General features: G+C 42.3%; 1 protein-coding gene across 1 annotated transcript in view; it reads right to left on the bottom strand.

The window, feature by feature from the left end:
* ints15 (integrator complex subunit 15) overlaps nucleotides 1–8,973 on the bottom strand; it is a 28,772-nt gene extending 19,799 nt beyond the window's left edge. The window contains exon 1 of the mRNA XM_084200055.1: nucleotides 8,804–8,973. Within this exon, the coding sequence (XP_084056181.1) occupies nucleotides 8,804–8,897 (94 nt within the window). The 5' untranslated portion in view covers nucleotides 8,898–8,973. The remainder of the gene's footprint in view (nucleotides 1–8,803) is intronic.
* Between the last annotated feature and the right edge of the window lie 4,129 nt (nucleotides 8,974–13,102).

Genomic DNA, 13,102 nt, shown 5'->3' with positions numbered 1-13,102 from the left:
TTCCCTGACATAGTGTAGTACCACCAAGCACACACCAAGAGGTATTTAGAGATGTTTCCCTGACATAGTTTAGTAACACCAAACACACACCAAGAGGTATTTAGAGATGTTTCCCTGACATAGTTTAGTACCACCAAACACACACCAAGAGGTATTTAGAGATGTTTCCCTGACATAGTTTAGTACCACCAAACACACACCAAGAGGTATTTAGAGATGTTTCCCTGACATAGTTTAGTACCACCAAACACACACCAATAGGTATTTAGAGATGTTTCCCTGACATAGTTTAGTACCACCAAACACACACCAAGAGGTATTTAGAGATGTTTCCCTGACATAGTTTAGTACCACCAAACACACACCAAGAGGTATTTAGAGATGTTTCCCTGACATAGTTTAGTAACACCAAACACACACCAAGAGGTATTTAGAGATGTTTCCCTGACATAGTTTAGTAACAGCAGAGACACACCAAGAGGTATTTAGAGATGTTTCCCTGACATAGTTTAGTAACAGCAGAGACACACCAAGAGGTATTTAGAGATGTTTCCCTGACATAGTTTAGTAACAGCAGAGACACACCAAGAGGTATTTAGAGATGTTTCCCTGACATAGTTTAGTAACAGCAGAGACACACCAAGAGGTATTTAGAGATGTTTCCCTGACATAGTTTAGTAACACCAAGCACACACCAAGAGGTATTTAGAGATGTTTCCCTGACATAGTTTAGTAACACCAAACACACACCAAGAGGTATTTAGAGATGTTTCCCTGACATAGTTTAGTAACACCAAACACACACCAAGAGGTATTTAGAGATGTTTCCCTGACATAGTTTAGTAACACCAAGCACACACCAAGAGGTATTTAGAGATGTTTCCCTGACATAGTTTAGTACCACCAAGCACACACCAAGAGGTATTTAGAGATGTTTCCCTGACATAGTTTAGTAACACCAAACACACACCAATAGGAATTTAGAGATGTTTCCCTGACATAGTTTAGTAACACCAAGCACACACCAAGAGGTATTTAGAGATGTTTCCCTGACATAGTTTAGTAACAGCAGAGACACACCAAGAGGGATTTAGAGATGTTTCCCTGACATAGTTTAGTAACAGCAGAGACACACCAAGAGGTATTTAGAGATGTTTCCCTGACATAGTTTAGTAACACCAAACACACACCAAGAGGTATTTAGAGATGTTTCCCTGACATAGTTTAGTAACACCAAACACACACCAAGAGGTATTTAGAGATGTTTCCCTGACATAGTTTAGTAACACCAAGCACACACCAAGAGGTATTTAGAGATGTTTCCCTGACATAGTTTAGTAACACCAAGCACACACCAAGAGGTATTTAGAGATGTTTCCCTGACATAGTTTAGTACCACCAAACACACACCAAGAGGTATTTAGAGATGTTTCCCTGACATAGTTTAGTAACACCAAACACACACCAAGAGGTATTTAGAGATGTTTCCCTGACATAGTGTAGTACCACCAAGCACACACCAAGAGGTATTTAGAGATGTTTCCCTGACATAGTTTAGTAACACCAAACACACACCAAGAGGTATTTAGAGATGTTTCCCTGACATAGTTTAGTACCACCAAACACACACCAAGAGGTATTTAGAGATGTTTCCCTGACATAGTTTAGTACCACCAAACACACACCAATAGGTATTTAGAGATGTTTCCCTGACATAGTTTAGTACCACCAAACACACACCAAGAGGTATTTAGAGATGTTTCCCTGACATAGTTTAGTACCACCAAACACACACCAAGAGGTATTTAGAGATGTTTCCCTGACATAGTTTAGTAACACCAAACACACACCAAGAGGTATTTAGAGATGTTTCCCTGACATAGTTTAGTAACAGCAGAGACACACCAAGAGGTATTTAGAGATGTTTCCCTGACATAGTTTAGTAACAGCAGAGACACACCAAGAGGTATTTAGAGATGTTTCCCTGACATAGTTTAGTAACAGCAGAGACACACCAAGAGGTATTTAGAGATGTTTCCCTGACATAGTTTAGTAACACCAAGCACACACCAAGAGGTATTTAGAGATGTTTCCCTGACATAGTTTAGTAACACCAAACACACACCAAGAGGTATTTAGAGATGTTTCCCTGACATAGTTTAGTAACACCAAACACACACCAAGAGGTATTTAGAGATGTTTCCCTGACATAGTTTAGTAACACCAAGCACACACCAAGAGGTATTTAGAGATGTTTCCCTGACATAGTTTAGTACCACCAAGCACACACCAAGAGGTATTTAGAGATGTTTCCCTGACATAGTTTAGTAACACCAAACACACACCAAGAGGTATTTAGAGATGTTTCCCTGACATAGTTTAGTAACACCAAACACACACCAAGAGGTATTTAGAGATGTTTCCCTGACATAGTTTAGTAACACCAAGCACACACCAAGAGGTATTTAGAGATGTTTCCCTGACATAGTTTAGTAACACCAAGCACACACCAAGAGGTATTTAGAGATGTTTCCCTGACATAGTTTAGTAACACCAAGCACACACCAAGAGGTATTTAGAGATGTTACCCTGACATAGTTTAGTAACACCAAACACACACCAAGAGGTATTTAGAGATGTTTCCCTGACATAGTTTAGTAACAGCAGAGACACACCAAGAGGTATTTAGAGATGTTTCCCTGACATAGTTTAGTAACACCAAACACACACCAATAGGTATTTAGAGATGTTTCCCTGACATAGTTTAGTAACACCAAACACACACCAAGAGGGATTTAGAGATGTTTCCCTGACATAGTTTAGTAACACCAAACACACACCAAGAGGTATTTAGAGATGTTTCCCTGACATAGTTTAGTAACAGCAGAGACACACCAAGAGGTATTTAGAGATGTTTCCCTGACATAGTTTAGTAACACCAAACACACACCAAGAGGTATTTAGAGATGTTTCCCTGACATAGTTTAGTAACACCAAAAACACACCAAGAGGTATTTAGAGATGTTTCCCTGACATAGTTTAGTAACACCAAGCACACACCAAGAGGTATTTAGAGATGTTTCCCTGACATAGTTTAGTAACACCAAACACACACCAAGAGGTATTTAGAGATGTTTCCCTGACATAGTTTAGTAACAGCAGAGACACACCAAGAGGTATTTAGAGATGTTTCCCTGACATAGTTTAGTAACACCAAACACACACCAATAGGAATTTAGAGATGTTTCCCTGACATAGTTTAGTAACACCAAGCACACACCAAGAGGTATTTAGAGATGTTTCCCTGACATAGTTTAGTAACACCAAACACACACCAAGAGGTATTTAGAGATGTTTCCCTGACATAGTTTAGTAACACCAAACACACACCAATAGGAATTTAGAGATGTTTCCCTGACATAGTTTAGTAACACCAAGCACACACCAAGAGGTATTTAGAGATGTTTCCCTGACATAGTTTAGTAACAGCAGAGACACACCAAGAGGTATTTAGAGATGTTTCCCTGACATAGTTTAGTACCACCAAACACACACCAAGAGGTATTTAGAGATGTTTCCCTGACATAGTTTAGTAACACCAAACACACACCAAGAGGTATTTAGAGATGTTTCCCTGACATAGTTTAGTAACACCAAGCACACACCAAGAGGTATTTAGAGATGTTTCCCTGACATAGTTTAGTAACAGCAGAGACACACCAAGAGGTATTTAGAGATGTTTCCCTGACATAGTTTAGTAACACCAAACACACACCAAGAGGTATTTAGAGATGTTTCCCTGACATAGTTTAGTAACACCAAACACACACCAAGAGGTATTTAGAGATGTTTCCCTGACATAGTTTAGTAACACCAAGCACACACCAAGAGGTATTGAGATGTTTCCCTGACATAGTTTAGTAACAGCAGAGACACACCAAGAGGTATTTAGAGATGTTTCCCTGACATAGTTTAGTAACACCAAACACACACCAAGAGGTATTTAGAGATGTTTCCCTGACATAGTTTAGTAACACCAAACACACACCAAGAGGTATTTAGAGATGTTTCCCTGACATAGTTTAGTAACACCAAGCACACACCAAGAGGTATTTAGAGATGTTTCCCTGACATAGTTTAGTAACACCAAGCACACACCAAGAGGTATTTAGAGATGTTTCCCTGACATAGTTTAGTACCACCAAACACACACCAAGAGGTATTTAGAGATGTTTCCCTGACATAGTTTAGTAACACCAAACACACACCAAGAGGTATTTAGAGATGTTTCCCTGACATAGTTTAGTAACACCAAACACACACCAAGAGGTATTTAGAGATGTTTCCCTGACATAGTTTAGTAACACCAAACACACACCAAGAGGTATTTAGAGATGTTTCCCTGACATAGTTTAGTAACACCAAACACACACCAAGAGGTATTTAGAGATGTTTCCCTGACATAGTTTAGTAACACCAAACACACACCAAAAGGTATTTAGAGATGTTTCCCTGACATAGTTTAGTAACACCAAACACACACCAAGAGGTATTTAGAGATGTTTCCCTGACATAGTGTAGTACCACCAAGCACACACCAAGAGGTATTTAGAGATGTTTCCCTGACATAGTTTAGTAACACCAAACACACACCAAGAGGTATTTAGAGATGTTTCCCTGACATAGTTTAGTACCACCAAACACACACCAAGAGGTATTTAGAGATGTTTCCCTGACATAGTTTAGTACCACCAAACACACACCAATAGGTATTTAGAGATGTTTCCCTGACATAGTTTAGTACCACCAAACACACACCAAGAGGTATTTAGAGATGTTTCCCTGACATAGTTTAGTACCACCAAACACACACCAAGAGGTATTTAGAGATGTTTCCCTGACATAGTTTAGTAACACCAAACACACACCAAGAGGTATTTAGAGATGTTTCCCTGACATAGTTTAGTAACAGCAGAGACACACCAAGAGGTATTTAGAGATGTTTCCCTGACATAGTTTAGTAACAGCAGAGACACACCAAGAGGTATTTAGAGATGTTTCCCTGACATAGTTTAGTAACAGCAGAGACACACCAAGAGGTATTTAGAGATGTTTCCCTGACATAGTTTAGTAACAGCAGAGACACACCAAGAGGTATTTAGAGATGTTTCCCTGACATAGTTTAGTAACACCAAACACACACCAAGAGGTATTTAGAGATGTTTCCCTGACATAGTTTAGTAACACCAAGCACACACCAAAAGGTATTTAGAGATGTTTCCCTGACATAGTTTAGTAACACCAAGCACACACCAAGAGGTATTTAGAGATGTTTCCCTGACATAGTTTAGTAACACCAAACACACACCAAGAGGTATTTAGAGATGTTTCCCTGACATAGTTTAGTAACACCAAACACACACCAAGAGGTATTTAGAGATGTTTCCCTGACATAGTTTAGTAACAGCAGAGACACACCAAGAGGTATTTAGAGATGTTTCCCTGACATAGTTTAGTAACACCAAACACACACCAAGAGGTATTTAGAGATGTTTCCCTGACATAGTTTAGTAACACCAAGCACACACCAAGAGGTATTTAGAGATGTTTCCCTGACATAGTTTAGTAACACCAAGCACACACCAAGAGGTATTTAGAGATGTTTCCCTGACATAGTTTAGTACCACCAAACACACACCAAGAGGTATTTAGAGATGTTTCCCTGACATAGTTTAGTAACACCAAACACACACCAAGAGGTACTTAGAGATGTTTCCCTGACATAGTTTAGTAACACCAAACACACACCAAGAGGTATTTAGAGATGTTTCCCTGACATAGTTTAGTAACAGCAGAGACACACCAAGAGGTATTTAGAGATGTTTCCCTGACATAGTTTAGTAACAGCAGAGACACACCAAGAGGTATTTAGAGATGTTTCCCTGACATAGTTTAGTAACACCAAACACACACCAAGAGGTATTTAGAGATGTTTCCCTGACATAGTTTAGTAACAGCAGAGACACACCAAGAGGTATTTAGAGATGTTTCCCTGACATAGTTTAGTAACAGCAGAGACACACCAAGAGGTATTTAGAGATGTTTCCCTGACATAGTTTAGTACCACCAAACACACACCAAGAGGTATTTAGAGATGTTTCCCTGACATAGTTTAGTAACACCAAACACACACCAAGAGGTATTTAGAGATGTTTCCCTGACATAGTTTAGTAACACCAAGCACACACCAAGAGGTATTTAGAGATGTTTCCCTGACATAGTTTAGTAACAGCAGAGACACACCAAGAGGTATTTAGAGATGTTTCCCTGACATAGTTTAGTAACACCAAACACACACCAAGAGGTATTTAGAGATGTTTCCCTGACATAGTTTAGTAACACCAAACACACACCAAGAGGTATTTAGAGATGTTTCCCTGACATAGTTTAGTAACACCAAGCACACACCAAGAGGTATTGAGATGTTTCCCTGACATAGTTTAGTAACAGCAGAGACACACCAAGAGGTATTTAGAGATGTTTCCCTGACATAGTTTAGTAACACCAAACACACACCAAGAGGTATTTAGAGATGTTTCCCTGACATAGTTTAGTAACACCAAACACACACCAAGAGGTATTTAGAGATGTTTCCCTGACATAGTTTAGTAACACCAAGCACACACCAAGAGGTATTTAGAGATGTTTCCCTGACATAGTTTAGTAACACCAAGCACACACCAAGAGGTATTTAGAGATGTTTCCCTGACATAGTTTAGTACCACCAAACACACACCAAGAGGTATTTAGAGATGTTTCCCTGACATAGTTTAGTAACACCAAACACACACCAAGAGGTATTTAGAGATGTTTCCCTGACATAGTTTAGTAACACCAAACACACACCAAGAGGTATTTAGAGATGTTTCCCTGACATAGTTTAGTAACACCAAGCACACACCAAGAGGTATTTAGAGATGTTTCCCTGACATAGTTTAGTACCACCAAACACACACCAAGAGGTATTTAGAGATGTTTCCCTGACATAGTTTAGTAACACCAAACACACACCAAGAGGTACTTAGAGATGTTTCCCTGACATAGTTTAGTAACACCAAACACACACCAAGAGGTATTTAGAGATGTTTCCCTGACATAGTTTAGTAACAGCAGAGACACACCAAGAGGTATTTAGAGATGTTTCCCTGACATAGTTTAGTAACAGCAGAGACACACCAAGAGGTATTTAGAGATGTTTCCCTGACATAGTTTAGTAACACCAAACACACACCAAGAGGTATTTAGAGATGTTTCCCTGACATAGTTTAGTAACAGCAGAGACACACCAAGAGGTATTTAGAGATGTTTCCCTGACATAGTTTAGTAACACCAAACACACACCAAGAGGTATTTAGAGATGTTTCCCTGACATAGTTTAGTAACACCAAACACACACCAAGAGGTATTTAGAGATGTTTCCCTGACATAGTTTAGTAACACCAAGCACACACCAAGAGGTATTTAGAGATGTTTCCCTGACATAGTTTAGTAACACCAAACACACACCAAGAGGTATTTAGAGATGTTTCCCTGACATAGTTTAGTAACAGCAGAGACACACCAAGAGGTATTTAGAGATGTTTCCCTGACATAGTTTAGTAACACCAAACACACACCAAGAGGTATTTAGAGATGTTTCCCTGACATAGTTTAGTAACACCAAACACACACCAAGAGGTATTTAGAGATGTTTCCCTGACATAGTTTAGTAACACCAAGCACACACCAAGAGGTATTTAGAGATGTTTCCCTGACATAGTTTAGTAACACCAAACACACACCAAAAGGTATTTAGAGATGTTTCCCTGACATAGTTTAGTAACAGCAGAGACACACCAAGAGGTATTTAGAGATGTTTCCCTGACATAGTTTAGTAACAGCAGAGACACACCAAGAGGTATTTAGAGATGTTTCCCTGACATAGTTTAGTAACACCAAACACACACCAAGAGGTATTTAGAGATGTTTCCCTGACATAGTTTAGTAACAGCAGAGACACACCAAGAGGTATTTAGAGATGTTTCCCTGACATAGTTTAGTAACAGCAGAGACACACCAAGAGGTATTTAGAGATGTTTCCCTGACATAGTTTAGTAACACCAAACACACACCAAGAGGTATTTAGAGATGTTTCCCTGACATAGTTTAGTAACACCAAACACACACCAAGAGGTATTTAGAGATGTTTCCCTGACATAGTTTAGTAACACCAAGCACACACCAAGAGGTATTTAGAGATGTTTCCCTGACATAGTTTAGTAACACCAAACACACACCAAAAGGTATTTAGAGATGTTTCCCTGACATAGTTTAGTAACAGCAGAGACACACCAAGAGGTATTTAGAGATGTTTCCCTGACATAGTTTAGTAACAGCAGAGACACACCAAGAGGTATTTAGAGATGTTTCCCTGACATAGTTTAGTAACACCAAACACACACCAAGAGGTATTTAGAGATGTTTCCCTGACATAGTTTAGTAACAGCAGAGACACACCAAGAGGTATTTAGAGATGTTTCCCTGACATAGTTTAGTAACAGCAGAGACACACCAAGAGGTATTTAGAGATGTTTCCCTGACATAGTTTAGTAACACCAAACACACACCAAGAGGTATTTAGAGATGTTTCCCTGACATAGTTTAGTACCACCAAGCACACACCAAGAGGTATTTAGAGATGTTTCCCTGACATAGTTTAGTAACAGCAGAGACACACCAAGAGGTATTTAACAGCAGTGTGTACCTGTAGAGAGGTTATACAGGGTGGTAACAGCAGTGATGAACTGGCAGCAGAATGGAGGAGAGGAACAGCTGATGTTGTTGAGGGTTGGAACCATGGAACCAGGAAGCAGGGAACAGTAGTCATCCACCAGCACTCTGGCTAGTCTGATACAGTAGACAGGATGGGACCGCTGGAACACACACACACAGTCTGATACAGTAGACAGGATGGGACCGCTGGAGCACAAACACACAGTCTGATACAGTAGACAGGATGGGATCGCTGGAGCACACAAACACACACACTAAAAGGTCCAATGCAGACATTTTTATCTCACTATCAAATCATTTCTGGGGAACAATGAAGTACCTTACTGTGATTGGTTTACATTAAAATGGTCAAAAATAATTAAAATAGCTTCTTAGCAAAGAGCAATTTTTCAAGCAAGAATTTAGCTAGAGGTGAAAACCAAAAACGATCTGTTATTAACAGAGATTTGGAAAACTCCATCCCACCAAAAAAGGCTGAAATTTCAGGCTCTTTTCAAACAGCTCTTACACTAAAATGGCATTATCTTAATTTTCACAGTATTATATAGTGTGGAAATATATACACTGAGTGCACAAAAGATTAGGTACACCTGCTCTTTCCATGACATAGACTGACCAGGTGAAAGCTATGATCCCTTATTGATGTCACTTGTTAAATCCACTTCAATCAGTGTAGACGAAGGGGAGGAGACAGGTTAAAGAAGGATTTTTAAGCCTAGAGACAATTGAGACATGGATTGTGTATGTGTGCCATTCAGAGGCTGAATGAGCAAGACAAAATATTTAAGTGCCTTTGAACGGGGTATGGTAGTAGGTGCCAGGAGCACCGGTTTGTGTCAAGAACTGCAACGCTGCTGGGTTTTTCACACTAAACCATTTCCTGTGTTTCTCAATAAATGGTCCACCACCCAAAGGACATCCAGCCAACTTGACACAACTGTGGGAGGTATTGGAGTCAACCTGGGCCAGCATCCTTGTGGAACGCTTTGGACACCTTGTGGAGTCCACGCCCCAACAAATTGAGGCTGTTCTGAGGGCAATATTAATAACTCAATATTAGGAAGGTGTTCCTAATGTTTTGTACACTCAGTATATATAAAACACAGGAAAATCACATTTTTGACTGCACTGGGCCTTTAACATAATCTACCAACACTGTCTAGACGCACACAGAGTGGACACGCTGGAACACTTTAGCTGAAGAGAGTCTTCGCTTTCAGGAATGGGTCATAATAGCGTATAGCCCAAACAGTTCAAATGCTGGAGGCAAATTCCTAGGATGGAAATAAACATGCCACATTGGCTTCAGAAACCGGCAGAAACTGTTCCGTTGGTAGTGCTAGCTGCTGTTAACCTCTACCAGGATGTAGTCTCTGGTTTGGAATCTGAATTTAGAGAACTGAATCTGAATGCATCTGGTGGATTGGCCTGCTGGGGTGGGTGGGCAAGGAGCCCCCAGCTCTGCTAAATCCATCACACTAAGGTGCAGAGTGGTGGATTGGCCTGCTGGGGTGGGTGGGCAAGGAGACCCCCAGCTCTGCTAAATCCATCACACTAAGGTGCAGAGTGTTGGATTGGCCTGCTGGGGTGGGTGGGCAAGGAGACCCCCAGCTCTGCTAAATCCATCACACTAAGGTGCAGAGTGGTGGATTGGCCTGCTGGGGTGGGTGGGGGGGGGCAAGGAGACCCCCAGCTCTGCTAAATCCATCACACTAAGGTGCAGAGTGGTGGATTGGCCTGCTGGGGTGGGTGGGCAAGGAGACCCCCAGCTCTGCTAAATCCATCACACTAAGGTGCAGAGTGTTGGATTGGCCTGCTGGGGTGGGTGGGCAAGGAGACCCCCAGCTCTGCTAAATCCATTGACCTGCCGTTTAAGGGATCGTTAAATAAATTGATCACCTCTTGAAGAGCATAGTCAGAACTACACATTCCAGATGATTCCATGATTATTGAATGAAAACGTGGGGGTTTGGCCTCTGGGCTGGCCTTAGGGAAAGTGTGCTAAATCCCACCCACCAGAACGATCTTCATTGTGAGAGGAAGTTCTCTAGCTGCCAGACAGCTGACAGCCAACACTGATAAGAGGCAGTTCTCTAGCTGCCAGACAGCTGACAGCCAACACTGATAAGAGGAAGTTCTCTAGCTGCCAGACAGCTGACAGCCAACACTGATAAGAGGAAGTTCTCTAGCTGCCAGACAGCTGACAGCCAACACTGATAAGAGGAAGTTCTCTAGCAGCCAGACAGCTGACAGCCAACACTGATAAGAGGAAGTTCTCTAGCTGCCAGACAGCTGACAGCCAACACTGATAAGAGGCAGTTCTCTAGCTGCCAGACAGCTGACAGCCAACACTGATAAGAGGCAGTTCTCTAGCTGCCAGACAGCTGACAGCCAACACTGATAAGAGGAAGTTCTCTAGCAGCCAGACAGCTGACAGCCAACACTGATAAGAGGAAGTTCTCTAGCAGCCAGACAGCTGACAGCCAACACTGATAAGAGGAAGTTCTCTAGCAGCCAGACAGCTGACAGCCAACACTGATAAGAGGAAGTTCTCTAGCTGCCAGACAGCTGACAGCCAACACTGATAAGAGGAAGTTCTCTAGCTGCCAGACAGCTGACAGCCAACACTGATAAGAGGAAGTTCTCTAGCTGCCAGACAGCTGACAGCCAACACTGATAAGAGGAAGTTCTCTAGCTGCCAGACAGCTGACAGCCAACACTGATAAGAGGAAGTTCTCTAGCAGCCAGACAGCTGACAGCCAACACTGATAAGAGGAAGTTCTCTAGCTGCCAGACAGCTGACAGCCAACACTGATAAGAGGAAGTTCTCTAGCAGCCAGACAGCTGACAGCCAACACTGATAAGAGGAAGTTCTCTAGCTGCCAGACAGCTGACAGCCAACACTGATAAGAGGAAGTTCTCTAGCAGCCAGACAGCTGACAGCCAACACTGATAAGAGGAAGTTCTCTAGCAGCCAGACAGCTGACAGCCAACACTGATAAGAGGAAGTTCTCTAGCAGCCAGACAGCTGACAGCCAACACTGATAAGAGGAAGTTCTCTAGCAGCCAGACAGCTGACAGCCAACACTGATAAGAGGAAGTTCTCTAGCTGCCAGACAGCTGACAGCCAACACTGATAAGAGGAAGTTCTCTAGCAGCCAGACAGCTGACAGCCAACACTGATAAGAGGAAGTTCTCTAGCTGCCAGACAGCTGACAGCCAACACTGATAAGAGGAAGTTCTCTAGCAGCCAGACAGCTGACAGCCAACACTGATAAGAGGAAGTTCTCTAGCTGCCAGACAGCTGACAGCCAACACTGATAAGAGGAAGTTCTCTAGCAGCCAGACAGCTGACAGCCAACACTGATAAGAGGAAGTTCTCTAGCTGCCAGACAGCTGACAGCCAACACTGATAAGAGGAAGTTCTCTAGCAGCCAGACAGCTGACAGCCAACACTGATAAGAGGAAGTTCTCTAGCAGCCAGACAGCTGACAGCCAACACTGATAAGAGGAAGTTCTCTAGCAGCCAGACAGCTGACAGCCAACACTGATAAGAGGAAGTTCTCTAGCTGCCAGACAGCTGACAGCCAACACTGATAAGAGGCAGTTCTCTAGCTGCCAGACAGCTGACAGCCAACACTGATAAGAGGAAGTTCTCTAGCAGCCAGACAGCTGACAGCCAACACTGATAAGAGGAAGTTCTCTAGCAGCCAGACAGCTGACAGCCAACACTGATAAGAGGAAGTTCTCTAGCAGCCAGACAGCTGACAGCCAACACTGATAAGAGGCAGTTCTCTAGCTGCCAGACAGCTGACAGCCAACACTGATAAGAGGAAGTTCTCTAGCTGCCAGACAGCTGACAGCCAACACCGATAAGAGGAAGTTCTCTAGCAGCCAGACAGCTGACAGCCAACACTGATAAGAGGCAGTTCTCTAGCTGCCAGACAGCTGACAGCCAACACTGATAAGAGGAAGTTCTCTAGCAGCCAGACAGCTGACAGCCAACACTGATAAGAGGAAGTTCTCTAGCTGCCAGACAGCTGACAGCCAACACTGATAAGAGGAAGTTCTCTAGCAGCCAGACAGCTGACAGCCAACACTGATAAGAGGAAGTTCTCTAGCAGCCAGACAGCTGACAGCCAACACTGATAAGAGGAAGTTCTCTAGCAGCCAGACAGCTGACAGCCAACACTGATAAGAGGCAGTTCTCTAGCTGCCAGACAGCTGACAGCCAACACTGATAAGAGGAAGTTCTCTAGCAGCCAGACAG

This window comes from Coregonus lavaretus, assembly GCF_964263955.1.
Source record: "Coregonus lavaretus genome assembly, contig: HAP1_SCAFFOLD_4861, whole genome shotgun sequence".
NCBI lineage: Eukaryota > Metazoa > Chordata > Actinopteri > Salmoniformes > Salmonidae > Coregonus > Coregonus lavaretus.
The sequence above is the reverse complement of the archived record's forward strand: the minus strand, read 5'-3'. Positions and strand labels throughout refer to the sequence as shown.